General features: G+C 37.9%; 1 protein-coding gene across 2 annotated transcripts in view; it reads right to left on the bottom strand.

Annotated features, from left to right (window-relative positions):
* MAGI2 (membrane associated guanylate kinase, WW and PDZ domain containing 2) overlaps window positions 1-20,616 on the bottom strand; it is a 772,173-nt gene that overhangs the window by 219,264 nt on the left and 532,293 nt on the right. For both annotated transcript variants that reach the window (XM_075708348.1, XM_075708359.1), the window contains exon 6: window positions 14,960-15,039. In XM_075708348.1, coding sequence (XP_075564463.1) covers window positions 14,960-15,039 — 80 coding nt within the window. The remainder of the gene's footprint in view (window positions 1-14,959; window positions 15,040-20,616) is intronic.

Raw genomic sequence — 20,616 nt, 5'->3', positions numbered from 1 at the left:
TCAGTCAGCAAAACAACAGAGAATTCAAGCTGGGCATAACGAAATTTTAATGCAATACCATTTACTGAAATGGATAACGACCTATATTTTTCTACCCAGCATTACCTGTTTAGTTTATTTATAGAAATTTACAGGTTAATAGATATATTCTAGCTACAATCAGGATTTTTTTATACAAAAAAAGTGATGTGCAAATTCTAGCAAGCAGTGTAGCAAACAGCAAGTAGGCAATATTGTTCTCCTTACCATGATCATTTCACTAGGCCAACAAAAGTCCAACAACACAATTTAACTTCTCAAAAACGAACACCCACATTTAATGAATACTCTAAACTACTCAGTAGAAGTCAGATATGGCACTATGAGACCAGATGTCATAGGGAAGCATGAGAACAGAAAGAAGGAGACAAGAAAGTTGAAAAATCTGAAAAAACAAATTTTGAAAAACAAAGACATGACGGGAATAATTCACAGAATGTTCAAGCCATTTTGAAAGTCCCTGTGCTGGTTTTGGCTGGGATAGAGTTAATTTTATTCATAGTAGCTAGTATGGGGCTATGTTTTGGATCTGTGCTGGAAAAGGTTTTGGTAGCACAGGGATGTTCTAGTTACTGCTGAGCAGCACTTACACGGCATCAAAGCCTTTTCTGCCTCTCACCCCACCCCACCAGCGAGCAGGCTGGGGGGGCACAAGAAGCTGGGAGAGGACACAGCCAGGACAGCTGACCCCAGCTGACCAAAGGGATATCCCACACCATATGATGCCATGCTCAGCCTATAAATCTGAGGGAAGAAGAAGGAAGGGGGGACGTTCGGAGTTATGGTGTTTGTCTTCCCAAGTCACCGCTATGCGTGATGGGGCCCTGCTTTCCTGGAGATGGCTGCCAATGGGAAGGAGTGAATGAATTCCTCGTTTTGCTTTGCTTGTGTGCGCGGCTTTTGCTTTACTTATTAAACTGTCTTTATCTCAACCCACAAGTTTTCTCACTTTTACTCTTCTGATTCTCTCCCCCATCCCACTATGAGGGGAGTGAGCAAGCAGCTGTGGGGGGCTTAGTTGCTGGCTGGGGTTAAACCACGACAGTCCCCTATGTCTGGTATAACAGATATAGGTATACATACTGTGCCTTTTAGCAGTTGGGAAGCCATACAGTTTAAGGTCTTTCCATACCATTTTTCAGCACACATCAGAACAACAGTGTACGGTGTTGCATATTAACGTACAGCTTGCAAATACAGGTATATTCTTTGAGTTGTGAAGAGGCAAGGTAAGTCAAATAGTGATGGGGACAGAATGCTCAAGCAGAAATATCATGGCACAGAAAGTGACCATAGAAAACTGAGGGGTAGAAAAGTACATCTGTCTCTCTGAACATAGTGGACCACCAGAAAGAAATGGCAGTTTTAATTAATACTAATGGAGGCTACAACCTGCAATAGCACAATGATCCCCATTAAACCTACTGAAAAAACAATGATGAGACTGAAAAGTCTACCAAATTGACTGCCCCCAAATCACTGATGATGGCAGAGCTTTCCCACTTCCACAGCTGAACCATAAAGAAATGAAATTATTCTTTTAGTCCAATGGAGGAAACTAGAGGATAAATTCCAAACAGAAACCCTTAAAACATGAATGTCTGAGTATACAAAATATGTCAGTCCCAAAATAGCTAAAGCTGACTTCATTGATTCTATTTGTAATGATGGAAATTTCTAAAAAAAACTGACATAAGTTGAAGATAAATGTCAAGCAAAAGGCATAGGGTGAAAAGCATGAGCTCCATCTTGTGAAAGCAATGGCAGACACTTTCAGATTCAGGAGCTGCACATGACCATAATGGATCTATCAGGATTTGCTGTAGTATCTCTAAAAGTATTTAATTGTGAAAGTGATATACAATTATTCTGGATGCTTTTTGGACAGAAGGAATAGGACTTTCAGATATGAATAGAATGTTTCTGTTTCTCTAATAGGAAAACTGGGATTACTGGAATTTTCTTAAAGGAGTAAAAAAAATGCAGAATTGTGGTATTCTGTAAGGGAAAACCTTGCTCCCAGAAGTAAGTGGTCTATTATAGAGAAGGTACACTATAATTATAAATTCCATAAGCAAAAATTTTTCTTGTAAAAAGGAAAATTATGGACTACTTAAGAGAAAATAGATAAAAGAAATTGAGCTCGGATTGAAAGAGGAAAGAGGTGTCTGCTAGTTCAAAAGAATAAATCCAGCCCTCCCTTACCCCTTGCTCCCTCCCACCAAAAAGCAGAACTTTTTGACACAGCAATTCATGTCTTTCATGGTGGTGTCAGTGCAGAAAAATGAAATCAAAATTTCTAAAGCTAAAACAATTTTCACATTTGCAAAGTCTATTTGAGCAAAATTACACTGAAACAAAGTCCAATGACCACTACATTTAACTATGCAGACAGAAGAAGCTGTAGCTTCTGAGTTATCTCCAGAGTCAAGCAGAGCAAACAATGTTATCACTGCAGTCCCAGTATAGGAAAGGTGTAGGCTATCAACAGTGAGATGTTAACTAGACTAAATCATTTCTCAGACAGAATTACTAGTTTACACTATGGTTGATAGTTTTGACAGTAAGATATGACTTCTTTTCTTCTCCTTCATGCACCAGAAGGAAGAGGATCCAATGGAAGAACTGTGTGTTACTCCTTTGTATGGGGAAGCTCCCTGGGCAGCCTCCCAGTCTCAGGAGTTACCAGGATCTGGCCTGCATGGCTACAGAAATATGTATATGTAGATATGTAAGCGTGGCTTGTTTTCATTTGTTTATAGCAAGTGACTACATTTATCTGGAATCCCTCTGCATTTCTATGGCCTTTTCATTTTTACAGTTGCATAGAAAACAAAGATCCAACACTTCACCAGAATGTGTAATAAGAAATTATTATTTTGATGAAACATTAGACTATATTCTGTAGAATTTAATTACATATAAAGATTTGATGTTTAAAAGAAACAAATTCTAACATTTCCCATCTGGATTCCAGAATATTGCCCCGTTTGCCTCACCAGTCCTTTGCTCCTATCTTTACTAGGTGCAGGATTTTCTCATATCCAGAGAGATTCTTCCCTCTCTCTGTTTCTATGCTGAAATAATTCTAATGTTTTAAGGCATCACAAATCCAAATCTCTTTTTATATAGCCTGCAACACGTTCTCCACATCTCTGCTTTTTATACTTTGCACCTTTTATAGCCACTTATTCTACTTCAAAGACTTCCACTACTAATTCAGAAAATGCAGTTCTTCCCTTCCCAACTGTTCTGCAGCAGCCACCATCCACATACTAAACACCTATGCATTCATCCCACTCAGGCAGATACACTTCTCAAAAAGCTTGAAATGTTACCACAATATTTTTTTTTCTATCCCACAAACAGTTCTTATCTGCCACTGGGTCTGCAAGGGTATTAGTCATGAAAGACAGTGGCTTTTTAAAGTGCTGAGTTACCTGTCAAATCTTAAATACAGGACATCTGTGCTCAGGCAGGATTTTCCAGTTCTGTTTAACAGGAACTCCAACACTCACTTTGAGGACGCTAGGCCAAAAACCCAGGTCTCACGAAAAGAAAATTACCGAGACTTTTTTAAAGCATGTTACAAAATTAAAAAGAAAATGGAAGCCAGGAAGTCATAAGTATAAGGAATTCAGTTAATACTAAGTAGAAACCCTGAGAAACTGTATTTGTGAAGCTCAACTGCTAAAGGTATGAAAAAGTTTGGACAACTAATCTGCCTTTAAAAGTGTCTGAAAAACAGAGTGTTACTAGAGATGTTAGGAAGTTGTTATATTTCTTATTTGGTAGCAACGTGCTTTGAAAGGATTGCCAGGAAATACCCAATAGGTCTGCACAACAAGGGAAACTTTCCATCAAAGAACACCAAATTGTTTTTAACTTCTAAATTTGATGAAATTGCTGACCTTCTGAATGAAATTTAAAATGAGGCCATTATGAAGATTAATTTTTAAAAAGGAGAAGATTGCCATTCCTTTTTCATTAATGATCTCCGTTAAAAACAAGAGCTTTCATAAAAAAGCCAGAGGGAGGAGAAATAATAAAAATGAAGGTAGCAGGACATATTGTAATTAATCTAATCCCACAAGCCCCTCTTTGTTAAATGTATCATGCTTCATTGCCATTTAGAAGTCAAGGATTGAAGGATTAAGGCTATAGAGAGAATAGGTATAAAAATCACGTACTCTGATTTCTACTTATGATTAAATAATATTTCAGAAGGAATTTCAACCTTCTGTTCTTTATTGGCATCAAGGCCTTGAGTATGATCTGTGCTAACTATGGTGTGAATTCTCTTCTATGTGAAAAAATTTCCTTTTGGAATATCGTGTATTGGAGCATTCTTTTCAATGGTCCTTGTAGGAATATTTCAGGTCACCTCTATTCTCATATCACACATTGCTTGCATTTTGGTGGCAAAAATCAACCTCGTGCAGTCAGTGAGGATTTTGCTACTTGCTTCAGTGGTGAGTGGAATCCAATTTATAGCTCATTAAAGATGTGAATTGTTAAAACTCTGGCCCTGTTTCTCCTGATGAGTTTAAAAAATCGCTCTCCCTCCCTTTCTAAATTTCATTACTCATTCCAGCTGAAAACTACTTAGGCTTAACCAGTTAACTTGGCAGCAAAATGAAAAAGGGATGCGATCAGAAACTGGACGTGAGGAGCTACAGCAGCACCAACAGAAACAAAAGCTACCATAGCCATTTCGTGGTGGTCATGTAGCCTTGTGCCATCTTTCAGTTGCTGTGTAGTTTAAACACTGCTACCATGCTAGCTCCAGTTTGCTGGGTCTGTTTTGGGGCCCATCACTGCTGAAAGTGTTTATTTTATTCTGAAATTAAACTTTAATTTAAAAAAGTTTTACAAAATAACAGTCAACATTTATTGCCATTTTAAAATGTATTATTCATTATATCCTACATCACTGATGAACATGCTGCATTCCTTACAGTGGGCATTTATTATGCGTTATAATAAAGGCTTAAAGTGTAAAGGGCCATATATCAAAACCAATACCTTATATCTCTATGAACTTTTTCAGCTGAGAATCTCAGAACATTTTACAAGCAAATAAGTTTCACAGCCACATGAAAGGTGTGTTTACATGACCTCCTTTCATAAAACACTGAAACTTGAAGCGATTTTTTTTCATAACATCATGAACTAATTAGAATGAAAGCCTGTGATTTTCCTCATCACGGACCATGGGACAAGCTAGTAGCTTCCTCAGCCTGCATTTACCAACCTTTAAAATCCTGAGGTCACTGGAAGAGTTACTATTGAGCTGACAATACCTGTACAGGCAGGGATCCTTGCAGACTGCGCTGTGTAGGCAGGCAGCCACAGGATGCCTCCAGGTCTCAGGCATCTCCCCATTTAAACACACAATCTGGGTGAGCAGTGAGAGCTGTGAGTGCAAGACAGCCAAATGCTAGCTGAACAATCAAGGAAAATAGACATTTTTTTCTATACTTTTATTCATTCTTGTCCTTGCAGTTACTAACTCTATTTAAGATTAAGGTTAGTACTCTACAGGGATTTGTATGTCTGAGATTGTGAGAAACTATAATGGTTCTGAAAGCAGAGTATTACTTAATAGTCCATTACAGCTTAAAGGACTTATCTGTCACACTGATAAGTGTGCTCCAAGGAAGTGCTCTGTGCACCCAAGAGTTTCCCCAGGGAGGTACCAGCCGGTTGCGCAGGGCTGGTCCCAAGGCATAGACAGCCAAGGCATGCACATGTGGACAGCTATTTTGTCCTCAATGTTATTCAAGGATGAAGAAGAATTACACTTATAAACCGTATCACTGCAACCAGGTTGTCCAGAGAAGTATCTCCCGAACATCCAGGAAGAAACACTGGTGAGGTGCCCCCTTTCTTACTTTCATTTTCATTATTGTGACTTTGGCTTTGAAAGGTTTTTTTTGGTTAATTAATGTCCAGGGGGTGTTGCCAGCACAAAATGCCCTTCAAAAGGTCATGACAGTGCAAGAGATTTTCTGTTATTGTTTAATTGACCCAAAATTGAAAATGCTGCCTGAAAAAAGCATGTTTAATATGTACTTAAATGACTGAAAAAAGTCATTGTGATCAATACTATTACAAGTAATGCCAGCTCCATTACAAAACTGATGGCATTAAATACTACTTAAAAATGGAGTTAATAAACTGCAAAATAGAGTTCTGAGTAAAAACTCTGTGGTTTAAAGGTGCAATATTCTTATCATCTGGAAACACCTGGATTTAAGTCAAAACTGGAAATTAATTTCGTAGTCTGTCAATCCATTTCCTAATTCCTAGTCATTTGTTCATATCACAAAGCCACCAGGCAGGAGTGCATGATGGACAGTCCCTACTCAGAATTGACTCAGGCCTGGAACAGGAAGGGTTTTGATGTCTGAATTGAAAAGCATTTACAGAGCAGTATCAAAAGTTTGCAGAAAAATTACTCATGTGTGCCTGGCACTCTCAGCTGAATTCTGTAAGCATTGCTTGCTTGCCCTTGGGGAAAAAAACCCCAACAGTCCTTGGCACAGCAACTTAAACCATCCCAGAGAAGGTTTAAAATGTCTAGGGACAATGTCATGCTCTAAGTTGCTCTCATATTTTCTCTCTGGATTGATTAATTTGACATTACATTCTACTCCTCACCTGGCAGAGGAGCTTACTCAACATGTTTTACTCACTTGCAGGATAGTATCTTTCCCAGGCTGTAATAGAGAAAGTTGGTGTGCTTTAACATAAAGGAAATAGGTCCTCACACATTTTTTTGAGAAACATGTATAAGCCACATCCTCAAGAGAGGATGCAGATGAGTCCAGACTCTGGCTCTTAGATGAATATGATACTTCAGAGCCTTGAATATTTTGCTAAGCTCTGGAGAGGATCAAGATTTGAGATGCAAGCTTGTGACTAACCTTTCCTTTTTTTCTGTCTTCAGCTATCTCCCTCTTCACTGTGCAGCCTTTCTGGCTTGTCATTTTGTACTCAATTCCCTACCCACAAATAAATCCCCCCCCAAAAAAAAATTTCACAAATAAATTCCAGGGATCTGGATTCCCTTTCAGGCACCAGGTCACCACATATCAGATGTTGCAACAAGTATCCAGTAGGTGCCCACATCAGCTACAATGGGGAATTCTTTGCTTTTCCCTTCACAGAGAGAGCACCTCCTTGGCCATATCCTATCCATCATGATTGTGCACTATATGTCCTCTCCCATTTGAAATCATTTAACATGTCCATATTGAGACATAAAGGTTCTGTATTTTTTGTGAAAAATATTAACTAGCGTTTAGACTCCAGCCTCCAAATGGCTTCAGTGGAGAAGAGATAAACCCACTTTAAATATTTCTGAAATTTCACGTGAGATGGACAAGTGGATAGACAGAAAGTTTTTGCAATGTGGTTGGCAGCTGTTTTTTATTAACTGAGGCCAACAGGAATAATAGAAGATAACATAGACTAACTACATTTTTATGAATTGCATGGCTGCCATGGACAATGGACTGAAAACTGTACTAGAGACCGACACTTCTGTGGCCTTTATTTATCTGCGGCTTAGTCATGTTGTAAATTAACATTAAGACAATATTCTCCAGGACAGCTTTCCTGAAAAAATGCACATATGAACTGCTAACAAAATAAGCAAAAGTCTCTCTATACTGTCATGTCTCATTCTATATAAAAGCATTATTTTATATGGTGACCTATTTAATAACCAACAGCATTGCAGCATTTGAAGAAAAGAATTAAGCTATGCTGGTACAAAGTCTAAAGAGACTCTCCTCAACATATTTCCAACAGCAAATATAATTCCCTGGAAACAAGGTTTAAAATAGTAATGCTGGTAGACCCTTGACTATAGAGGAACAAATGGTACCATTTAACACACAGTGTAACTAGCATTAGATATCAATCATGACTTGTATAATTTTAGGAGTTCTTGTTTATATCAAGAAAAAACTACTTTTCTGAAGTTCATATCTCTTTCTACTTTGGTTTCCTGGGGAAATGAACTTTATGGGTTCATACTGTCTCTCTGTTCACCATTTCCCTCTGTCTGAATCTATTGTTAGTTTTCAGCAAAATTAAGCTGAGACACAGATATCTCAAAGATAAACACTTTGCCTGTGCATCAGATAATGTTATACCCTGAGCTCAGCAGGTACTTGTCTGACCTGCACAAGCTGATTTGGTTTCAGAGACAATAATAATAATAAAAAAAAGCCTTTTACAAGCCACCAAGAGAAGAATTTGTGGAAGCAATGAGCAGAATACCATGCTGAGAGGCACAGTGCTCAGGGTCACGCAGCACTAGACAAAACCCAAAACCTAGCCTTCTCTCCCAGTTCACATTGGGATCCATTCATTCATCAGAAACAGGGGCTTGATCTAGAGTTGCAAGATATCCTGCTAATGCTTTGTCCACTCAGCAGTGTAGGGCACTTCCTCCGCATTCCATGTCCTCCTCTACCCATGTACAGCATGGCTCTGTCCAAGTTTCACATGCAAATCTTGATATGGAATCATCCCAATCAGCCAAAAAGTCCCACACTCCTTTGTACCCTAGACTGCTGAAAGATTTGATTTCAAACTCTACCACTCTACTGCTACTACTTCAATCAAACAAAAACCTATTTGTAGATCAGTATTTATTTGCTACAAATTGCCATTAGTGGGTATTGCCACACATAAACGGTATCTATATATGATAAAAGTTCAGTACTTGATTTCCAGTGAAAATATGCATAAAGGAATCAAGAAGTAATACTTTATCCATAAAAACAGCATGCCTATGCCCAAATGCATCTACGAAACAAAAATATGAAGGGTTGATATGTCTTACTACAGCATAGTGAAGAATCAAGTAAACAATGACAAAATATTTCTTATTATGTTTGTGATTTACTTTAAGTTGCAATGTTGGATAGAGTTATGCATATGCTTAGCTATAGAGCAGCTTGCACTCACTAAAAGGAAGGAGGTGTATACATACAGATATTCTACAGTTTGATTGTGACAGAAATGCTCAAAAATTCTGTGTAAATAAGAAAAAAAGGTGTGGCTAAAAGTACTGAAAAAAGTGCTTGTGTCATAAAGCAGTCTGAGTCATGTCTATTTTTTTGATTAAAAAATGATAGATATTCAGTGTGAATTAAAACAAGAAACCAAGTGTTCCAGTTTTGAGACCATTTCTTACTCATTTTATATGTTGAGTTGCAAAATCTTTAGATATGAAAAGAAAAATTACTTATAAATAAAACAGCCCAGTTTCAAACACAAACAGATTTTTAAGATGCTCTTCATGAAACAGGAATTATGGAGATTAATGATAATGCCAATTATTTATTCTTTCTTTTCATGATTTATTTTTATGCCATATAAGTAATCTTTTCAACGAAGAAGAAAAGTATCGGACAGCAAATACAAAAAAGAACAATGAATTTAAAATCTTGGTTTTTAAAGCAGTAGAGCAGGTTGAATTTTATACCCAATAATAATAATAACAATAACAATAACCATAATAATAATAATAGTAATAATAATAATAATGATACCTCGTAAATCTACAGGATCTCTTTGTATAGGATTTATTTGCTGAAGTTAAAATGGATATATGCAATGGTTCATTACATGGTTTGAACTCTTAACAAGAAATTTAAAATATATTGAATGTTAACAAGATGAGAAAGTCCTAGATTTTATTTCTTTCATGCCAACAGTCAAACAAACTAATGATATTATGAAAAGTTATTAATTTTAACAAAGTCTGGTGAAATTTGAAGAATATTTGGTTTGGATTCCTGTTTACATTTGTGGAAATATAACATCAGAAGTGTCCATATAAACTTTCCTCTGTCACTGGAAGTCTGAGTTTAATTTCTACCAGAGTTAGGGAGGAGGAACACCTGCTGGAAACAAGCAAACCAGTCAAGACTGCAGACTAATTGCTGGGCTTTGGTCATTTCTAGGATTAGTATAGCGCATGTAAAAATGGTGAGGCAGTAGCTTAGAGCAGGAACAGGAAGAGGGACTGTGTGTTAAATGGTGAGGTTTTCAGAGAAGCGTTTTTCAGCATTAAGGCTATCATAAAATATAACACAAAAAGGTTCAAAAACATTTTTTCTTAAATCTGAGCACCATTTAAAGATGTTCCTAAACTGAACATGCAGTGAACAAAGGTGTTCCTGTGTCTCACAAGAGACATGTCCAGCTAAAAATGCAGTACATAAAGTTTCAGAAAAAAGTAAGGAAAAGTGGGCTTATTTACTCATGTGAAAGATCATTGGTTTCCTGGGATAGTTATACCTTTGAGATTACAGATAGCCTAATCAGTGATCACCCTTATGATTCTGAATTTAACATTTATCTTCTGGTTTGGGGTTTTTTTGCTGTCAAGAATTGTATCAAATATATATATATATATGCTTAAAAGTTAAGTTATAGCAATAAATCTACAGCTTGCTTTTTTTTTTTTTAAGAAATTTTGAAATGTTTAGAGATTAAGCAAGATGATGAGAGTTTTGTCAAAGAAGGGAAGGGAGCTGAATTCCTGAATTTGTGACTGCGTGTGCACACTGCATATGCCACACAAAGCCCTGAGAAGGAACTCTGCTCTCTGGGTGAAAAGGAAAAGGAAGAATTCCCATACGTCATGAAGTGGCAGAGCAAGGATATATGGAGGTGGAAAGTACTGCTATCAGCAAAAGGGAATTTGCTTAGAGGACTCAAGATGGGAGATGTCCAATGGGAGATGTCATATGTAGCACAAAACAAGGAGCTCAGCCAGGAGACAAAGATGAAGCGGATAAGGGTAGATGTGTGTGTCTTTGGCATGAAGAAGAGTGCTGAAGATGTGCGTGGCAGTAAGCTCATCAAAAGGTATCTTCTGTGACTACAGGAATGGGAAAAAGGATAACCTGACAAAATGTGATGGGAGGGTGGGGTTCAGTTCAAGATGAAGACACCTAAATATAGTAGTCTGTCTATGTACAGGTGTTTACACGTGAATCAGATATGTGCCCTCTAACTGTCAAAATAGAGCTGATATTCACAGTCAATGAAGTTTAAAGGCAACTGGGCTCACCCTAAATAAACATCTATATTTTGCCGTCAAGTTAGTGGGTGTAGACGAGATGGAAAGACAGATGACAGATGAATGCTAGGTGAAAGCAAAGCTTTATTTATAGTCTTAAGCCTACTTGTATTTGAAAACTAAGAGATAGGAGAAAGGAGGTTGACATAAAAAGAAAGGGAAAGTTAAAAGTGATGGAAACTACCGATTGGGATGAATTATTAATGAAATAAGTGAAATTTGTGGTAATGAAATAAGTGAAATTTGACATATCTGATCCCAGGAAATTTCAGCAGCTGTTTAATCCCCAAATTGGATAAAGTAGTAAATGTTCACTTTTCTGCAGAATGTAAAGTTTCCTAAAATTAATTAAAGAATTTGAAGAATTTAATTATTACATTTCTTAACCAAAAATGAACTTTCTAAAACCTGAGATATTTTATGTCATAAAGGCCGAACTGCCTTTCAATATAGACTATATTTTTTATTGCCTTATGGGACCTGTCATTCTTTTCCATATTCTCTCCCAAAGAACACCCTGTTGATAGACCACTCACATAATATACCTGTAATCATGCAAATCCTGTGAGTAATTTGTATTGCTATGTAATATGCTATGTAATTGTATGTAATATGACTTTACAGAAAATGTAGCAACCAGGGAATCTAGCTCACAGAAACAAAGGGGGCAGAACTATAACTTCTGTACTGCTCTACAGACAAAAACTGTCTAACCAATGTTGATGTGGAAAAAAAAAAGGAATAATTTAAAAGAAGGATTCAAACTCAGAAAACCCAAATATTTAATTCATATTTTTCAGGAGAGAAAGCACAATTATTTTTAATAAAGTCAAGATGATCTGGAGGAAATCAGAAATGTGTAAAAAATTCTAGTTCTTATTCAAGAATTGCCAACTATTTCTGCTTATTGCTCTTACGAAACTCAGATAGGCACCATACAAACAGAGAGTAATAGACAATTTTTGCTTCAAAGACCTGCCATCTAAGTAGATCTGACAGAGCAAAAGTCGGGGTAATTTGCTGAAACTCACACAGAAGTTCCGTGATAGAGACAGAAATAAAGATCAGCCCTTAAAACCTCCTGACCTACAAAGGGGTTTAGAGCAGTGGATGTCATTAAAGGAAAACAGAAAGAGTCCACAGCACAGAGGCAAAGAAAGCTTGACTTGGTAGAGCTTGTCAATCTTGGCAAAGGCATGGGAAAATTTTTCCAAGAGGAGGGATGTGCTGGAAGGTTGGTTCAGATTTTGCAAAGAGAAATGGGCAAGTACTGGGATTTGCAGATACAGAAGCCAGAGAAAATGAAGAAATTTTATTTGGCAAAGGAGTATTGAAGAGCTGAAAGTGGAAGAGAGGGAATTCCTGGAGCAGAGGGGGCCCTCAATATTGCTAGCCCAGAACATCAGGACTCAAATTTTGTACTCTGCTTGGACATTGTTTGGTGTGGAAACTGTGTGCTGGTGGCAGAATGAAGGAGGAGGATTTGGCAGGATTTGCACTGAAGGGAGAACACAAAAGTTGGGTTGTTCAAAATGAAAACCTGATTGCAGAATCTGGTAGATTATAAGAACATCATAATGTAGCTCAGTGAATCAATACAAGTTTCAGATGTGACAAAATGAATGTCAATGAAAAACACACGTTACTCAGATAGCGATAAAGAAGTAAGTATAATTTCCTATCTAAACACTGATGTCTTTCTAAAATTTTCTATCTTTGAGTAAATGAACACCCTGTTCAGAATAAATCATAAAGCATAACAGAAAAGATGTTTCGCATAAAAAATATGTACCAAGCCATAGCTGAAAAGCGTGTGAAATTAATCCTTGATCTTATATTAAATCTAAACAAAAATTCCAAATCTTCATGTGCTATAACAAACCCCCTGGTGTTCGACCTCAATGGCAAGGTACACTCATTTTAAAGCATATTAAACATTTTAAGAACATTTTCATCTGCAGATATTGGATTAAAAAACCAAAATCAAAACAAAACACCACAACAATTTTTAAACAACTGAAGAACCTTAGGAAAAGAGAGGATGTTGCAGGAACAATCTCTGTAAGAACAGAAGATCTCTCCCTAAAGTCTTTTATGCTTCAATTCAAGTACTTTGCATTAATAAGATGAGCAACTCTTAAAAGAACAACATGACCCAGCATACGATAGTAATTCAATAATCCAGTAGTCAAATAAGTACAAAATAAGGCTGTTTCTTTAATGCACCGATCTTCATTTTAAATTGTTTCAGATATTTTTTTTAATATTTCAGTACTTATTGTGATCTCAGTATAAAATAGGTAACAGAAAAAGAAAAAAGAAAAAAAAGTAACACATATTTACTCCAAGTAACACTGATACGTTACTCCTTAGATATGGGTGGATTTTTCTTCTGCTTTTTCCACAAGTATTCCTTAAGGATCAGGCAAAGATATAGCTTCATATAAGTAATGTGAGAGATTTATAATGCAAAACTCCTGTGCCCTTGTTTTGTTTGAGTAACACACTTCTGTTGTATTCACTGTAGACTTTACTCCAGGAGCTAGTGTTGTCAGTGCTAGAATAAGCATCACAAAATCATTCAGACATGTAATTTTTGATGTCAGAAGAGAACGTCAGAATTACTGCTGAAATAAGGAAGGGATTTTTGGAATACAGCAATCTTTCAAAATGAAACCATTTACAAGAAAAATCAGCAACATTCTTTACCAAACCACTGACCCTGCATTTCATACAGCCAGCAACTCCGCAGTGACCTCTGTATCAGCCTAAAACGGCACTGAGTTTTCTTTCTGTTAATAGTATTTACATTACCCAAATTAATGTATTTTGGAAAATTTAAAATCAAACAGATGCAGTACACAAAAACCTATTAATACATTTAAAATATTTTTAAATGCTTTGAATTAATGCACATGGCACGCATGCATTTAGTCCTCTGTATCTCACAATAATAAAATAAGTAGCAGTCTTTAGAAATCATTACTTCTTAACTGGCTAATTGAACTGGCAGTGAACTATAGAACAATGAAAAAAACCCCCTCGGAAAAAGATATATCACAATACATTTTTACTTTGGCTTTATTAAATGATTTTGATTACTGAGACTTTACTAGAGAGAAAATAGAAATCATACTGAATGCATTTAAGATAGTTTGATATGATCTGTATTATTTCATATCTCTGAGTCTGTCAATATAGTCATCTCTCCTGCACAACAGCTACAGCTCCTTTAAGCATCCTCAGCAGTATTTATGCTTTTACATTTTAAACCGTTAACAACGCGGTACCCCCCCAAATCCAGCCTTGAACTCTGACAGACACTGATCTCTCTTCTCCCTCCCACACCCCGTTTTATCAGACACTATTTTGTTCAAATTGGCTACTAAATAGCATAGCACTGTACCTTTAAATACAAATCAAACAATATTCATATTCCCACGGTGCTGCTAGTTTCCCTTACGCATTGAATCGCCTGTAGATTAAAAGCTCAGAATCTGAAAAGGGATTCTGTTCTGCAGACCAAAGTTCTCTGTAGGAGATGAGGGAGAGGGTCAGTCCCGGAGTCACACACACAACAGGCAGAAAACACACTTGTGATCCTCAGCTTTGGATAGCATCAGAAAGGGGAATAAAAAGCAGAAACACATGGCATACTGAGAACTGGTATCACTTATGGCTTCTAACCAAAGCAGCAATTAAACACCTTTCATCATTCCCCCAAATGCCTGATTTTTGTAAGAACTGAGAGCGACACACGCACACAAAGGCAAATCCCCTCTGAGCAGCAACGAAAACTTAATAACCTACCATTTTCTTTGCACTCTTCTGGAGGTTTAGCCTTTTTCGCAAGTCGTGGATCCAGCCATGATGTTGTCTTTGTGTTATGGCTGAAAAGAAAAGAGATCACTCTGAGCAGACACATACTGAAAGGAATCAAGTTTATTCCTTAAGAAAAAAGGGTTAGTCCAACAAAATTGCAATCGATACACTTAATTTGCTTACTGGTTCTAAGTAGCCCTGAAGGAGGTGTAAGAGTAATTGTGCAAGGCAGCTGTAAATTTGGCAACCTCAGCTCCCTGTCCTCAAAGCAGCTATTTTTATTAAAATCAACTAGAATGTTGCCAAGTTAACCTCATTGAAAATGCAGAACTCATCCAGAGCAAAAGGAATTTATTACAAATACAGTGTTCTCCCGTTGAACGAGTGCAGGCGACAGGATTCTGTACCATTCTCACAGTTTTCGGATAGAATTATTTTCATCTTAAACCTGTCCTTTTCTAAATACAGGTTTGTTATTTCTTACCAGCAGCACTGGCAAGGCATAGCAAAAGTGATGCAAATTGCAGCATGCTCCCGCAAAGTCTACATTTCCGGACAGAGTGATTAATGATACGTTGTTTAACAAACCTTTATCTCTCCATATATAATCCTTCTATCGAGATAAAATAGATATGCACAAGCTGAATGAATCATGTGGCTCCTTTCTATACTCAGAATAGATCTCTGAGGAATCAGCCATCAAATAGTGTTGAACTGGCACAAACTGTTTTCTGGGAGAATATTTTGCCAAATGAATTGATACTTAGCACAGCTAATGAGACTTAAAACCAGATCTTTTCAATGTAGATGTTTGCCATAAGCATTTGAATTTGGAGCCAAATATTTTAAATATATTAAGAAAGGAAGACTATAAAACAGAAGAGGATGTGATCATTACTCCTTTAGTTTTTGAGACGCCTTTCCTACAATACCATCATTCAGAGACACTTCTAATCCATGTTTTATTTATCTGATACGTCCTAGGAGGATGCTTGTTCCATACAGTACTGAATTATTTAGTTTATTACTAATTTTCTGTGTCATCTTAAAGTGTACTTAAGACTTCTCTTATAAAAATTACTATAAGGTTTACAAAAACAGAGGACCTGGCAAAAAATGGATTAGGATGCAATTGGTAGTTGGTTAACTGATACAGTCCATGTGGTCCAAACACCACGGGTTCCCGTAGGGAAAAATAAATGCATACAGCCAGTTCTTTCTCCCACCTTGACTCCCTGTATAGTCCATGGCAGATAGCTTTTCCTCTGCCTCGATAGCTGTCTCCCTAAAAACAGAGTGATACCACCTTCTTCTCAGCATTATTGTCACTATGTTAAAGCTTCCTCCATATTTTGGATTGGAAAAAAGGCAGATGAGAGTTATGTACAGATAAAGTGGCAACCAAAATGAAAATTGAGGCATTTAAATTCCTATTTTAAGCATGCCCTAGTCTAGAACACCATTCACAACAGGTGAAGAGAATAAACAAAACCTTCCCTTACTTTGAGAGCAGTGCTATATTTGCAGAGTATGAAGAATGATAAGCCAAAGGTAAGGTAAATTTGAAACGATGCCAGCAGCCCATGCTTAATTGCAAATGTAACTAAGATGCTTCCTCTGAAGCTCTGGCTGCCTGTGGTCTCCTGTAGGGTGTATTTTTACACCGCAGTTACAGCCTAAATCCAGCTTGTGCAGACATACTTGAGCTAGCTTTAAATTAACTAGGGGAGATGCTGGCAACAACGTCACTGCAGCAGTGTGGAGCTCAGCCTGGGCTCATCACCCCAGCATCTACCGAGCTACTTGGGTGCAGCCAGCAGCACACGCTGGGCTGCACGCTACCCCAGGCACCCGGTTAGCAGTGCCGGAGCTCCGAAGCGAGCTTGGGCATACCTGTGGAAGCAGCAGTCACATCTCTGGAGTGTGGGCATGTCTGCACAACAGCCGCTCTCTCCCAGCTACTAATTCTAAATTATTTTAGGGACCCCCCACTGGTTACAGGGACTAAGTCGGATTCACAGATAGTTTCCTGTGGCTGTAACAGAGTAATATGTATATGACTACTATCAGTAATGTTTGCTGTGGTATAAAGTGGATCTCAAAGCATTTTAGGAAGGAAATAAAAATCATCACCCCTGTTTGAAAGGTGGTAACATGGAGTCACAGAGTCATCAAGTGACTGTCCACAGGCACCAAACAAGCCAGTGGCAGAGTCACTACTAGAAGCCAACTCTGTTGCAAGTCAGCTGGCCAGTGTGTTCCTCACAAGTCCACACAACATCAGAACAGTCCAATTCACCAGCCCTGAAAACACCCCTATGACATTTCTAGAATAGACCTGAGAAACTATTTTTCAGGCATCTGAAAAGGCAGGTGCCAAGCTGAAAATAAGCCTAATTCAGTATTAAAGTTTAAAAACCTGAATTAGCTGAATTACAGCCTCCAAGGCTTTTGCTGAAACTGAGAACAAGAAGCAGTTACACTTCCCTTCAGCATAAATGCGGCTTCCATAAACCCAGAAGGACTGATGTCTTCGAGTTTTGTGCACTGTGGCCTTTCTAAACAAAATGATAAACAAATTAAAAAGTCAACAGCTTTTCCAACAGAAGTGTGATCCTTTAGTCTGCAGAGAAATTTCAGAGAAAGAAGATGGTATCTCATCTAGATCAGCTCTTACAGCACTCAATCTCCTCTTCTAGTTGCTGTCTCTTAAACCCGTTCAGCTGCTTAGTAAAAGCAAAACTCATCCACAACAACTTTTGTCTATAACAAATAACTGAAAGAGCAAAGTACCTTTTGAAAATCATCCTTCTCCTCCTTACTTCCATTCCTGCTCCCTTGCCCTACCTCTCCACTTTATCATCTATACTAAACATGCATGCTACGTCTCGCAATGAGACTTTAAATGCTTCTAGAGAAGTGCTCCAGTGGGTAAAAAAACTGTTCCTGCTCTGAAGACAGACCCTACTTGAAAAAAGGCAGAATCTACCCCACCTGCCTTCTAACACCTCTACAGTACCATCAACGTCTTCTTCAGTGCTACATAGTGCTGATTGCTTGGATCATCTTAGCAACCAGGTACATAACACACAAACACTCCTACAATGAGGACAGACATGACTACTGTTGTGCTGCTCTCAGTAAAAGAGGGAAATAAATAGTCCTGCATTACAGCATAGTGGTTTGGTATACATGTCTACTTCTGTCCTACACAGGAGGTTTATTTGCCAGGGTACTCTTGCAACCTCCCTTGTGCCAGCTTTCAAGTTGTGGGTTTTGGACAGATGCTGTTCTTGCCATAGCCGGTGCCATGCTAGCACTATCCAGCGTTGTTCAGAATAACCTCCTGTTACCTGCCTTCCAACAAGGACTAGAATTGGGATTAGCCAGCCATAGAAAAAAAGAGAGGTGGCTTCTTCCCCACACAGCTAGGACACGTTGGGAATGAGAGGAAGAACACAAGCACTGTGGTCCCAGCTTGCTGAATGTCCCAGGGCAGGCTGCAGGGACATCTCAGGAAAGACACCACCTCCCCTGTGTCCCAGGGCTCTGCCTATTGCCTCTTCAGCTAGAAGACTAGAATCTGTAAAAGCTAAAGGAAAACCATACTTAGCTCCTAAACAGTTTTTAATCTCATTTAAAAGAAGCCTTGATAGGAAAGTTTAATGATGGCAAAGAAGACAGGAGGAACAGCAAAATGGCCAAATTAACACGAATGGCAAAAGTAACTTTAACACATATTTGCTGCATGAGCTGTGCATGTTAATGCTTCTTAAGCACTAAAAATCTTGTAAAATGTACAGTGTATAACCTGTCTGCCTTACCGCTAGGTCTAATGATGTGTGTCCATTTGGAGAGTCTTATAGACAGACCAGAAGGAAAATGGGCTGGGGATTTACAGATTAGTTATGAATGAATTGCAGATGAATAGCAGAGGCAGTTGTGGAATAAATGCACAAACAAGCAGAAGGAGCAGTTGTTACTGACTGAATGAGAGTGAAGTGATGCAACAAAAGCATCCTGTGAGAAATACAGCTGTGGCTCCACCAGCATTTTCCACTGGCCACTGTTTCATTACTCAGCAATAACCATACCTCATCATTAAAGGGCAGGTTTAGAAATTCCATTCTTACACAATTTCAATCATCTTGATTACTAGCTAGGATGACTGAGCTAAGAGATAAGCGTTGGCAAATCAACCATGCACATCTTAGAATCTGTCTTAAAATCAAGAGCAAACACCTAATTTTGGAAACTTTGAAAGCACTCAAAGAAGGATCCCTTTGGTTTTGCTTCAAGCAGGTGGAGCATGGGAATAGCATAACATTTTTAAATTCTTCCTAATCTGTTACCTGCTATACAAAATAGAAACCACTTATAGGCCTGAAGTGTATTGCAAATTTGAAAAAGAATTTTAAAAAAAAAGGTCACTCAGTAAAGCAACAGAGCTTAATATTGTGGCCAAAAGTCAGTAAAATAATTATTACTGAAGTAACTGAAATCCTCCTTCTTTACCAAGTATTTACATCCAACAGAAATATTTTATTACAATCAGAGTTCCCCGGTATCAATTATAGACAATTTTAAACATATGTGGGGAAAAAAAAAAAAAAAATCAGCTGGTTTAAACAGAGTGAAAGAAAGCTCAGAATACTTCTCAGAAACCCTGACTCAACCCCCTGTTCTTTGTAACTCTGCTTTTGAGACTTCGCAGAGACTGTTTATGCCCTGGTTCCCAGTTATCGCCACTGGATCTAGGTGCCAGGACCAGAGCCTCTCCGGAAATCTCACTGGATACTCATCCTTACCTTTAGGAAGCAAAAATATCAGGACTGTGGCTTTTCTTATTTAACAATGTATTATCTTTTTATTATAATTATTTATTAGACAGTATATTATTTTACTTAAGTTTTGAACATAATGGATGTGTGTTAGCAATCTGTCAGTTTAAAGCACTTTGACAGATAAAGTTTCTTGCACTAACAAAGCCCTCAGACAATCTCTTGAAACATTTTTGAAGGGAATGTAGAAGGTAGTTACTGACAGTAATAGCCTTGATGTCTTTTAAAAACACTGCAAACCTATTCTAAACTGTGACTCTTGCAAGGTATGTAATTTGCACGTTATTGTGAAAGGCATTTCAAAATGGGTATTTATCAATGTGTTGCTTCAGTGTATTTGGGGACAGCACATATGGGTTTGTTTGGGTTTTTATTGTGAATACATTACATTCAAGATGGTCCTCATTATAACAGCTTGAGCAAATGGGAGTGTATGAGACAGAGAAAAACCAAGTGCACCATAGGCCACCTGACTTTTGAAATGCTTACTCCTCCCTCCTTTTTGTATGTCTAAGATTTGTAGATCTCCAGAGCTTTTTGGATAGCACAATAATGATTTTCAAGTAATTCATGTGTAGGGGGACAGTGACAGGAAAACAGAGCATTAAAATGGCAATTTTCCAATTCATCCTTTGCGGGGTGCTACCCAAACTTCTTGCACACATGTAGGGACAGATACAAAAGGGAGTCATCCTCTGGCTGTGGTTTGAATGGCAGCAGCTATGACTGCTAGTTTGCATTGCACTTCACGCTGTCAGTCTCTTAGATATGCCCAGAATATGTGGTCCTTAAGAGATACAGCTT

Source organism: Pelecanus crispus, chromosome 1 (assembly GCF_030463565.1).
Source record: "Pelecanus crispus isolate bPelCri1 chromosome 1, bPelCri1.pri, whole genome shotgun sequence".
Taxonomy (NCBI): domain Eukaryota; kingdom Metazoa; phylum Chordata; class Aves; order Pelecaniformes; family Pelecanidae; genus Pelecanus; species Pelecanus crispus.
The sequence above is the reverse complement of the archived record's forward strand: the minus strand, read 5'-3'. Positions and strand labels throughout refer to the sequence as shown.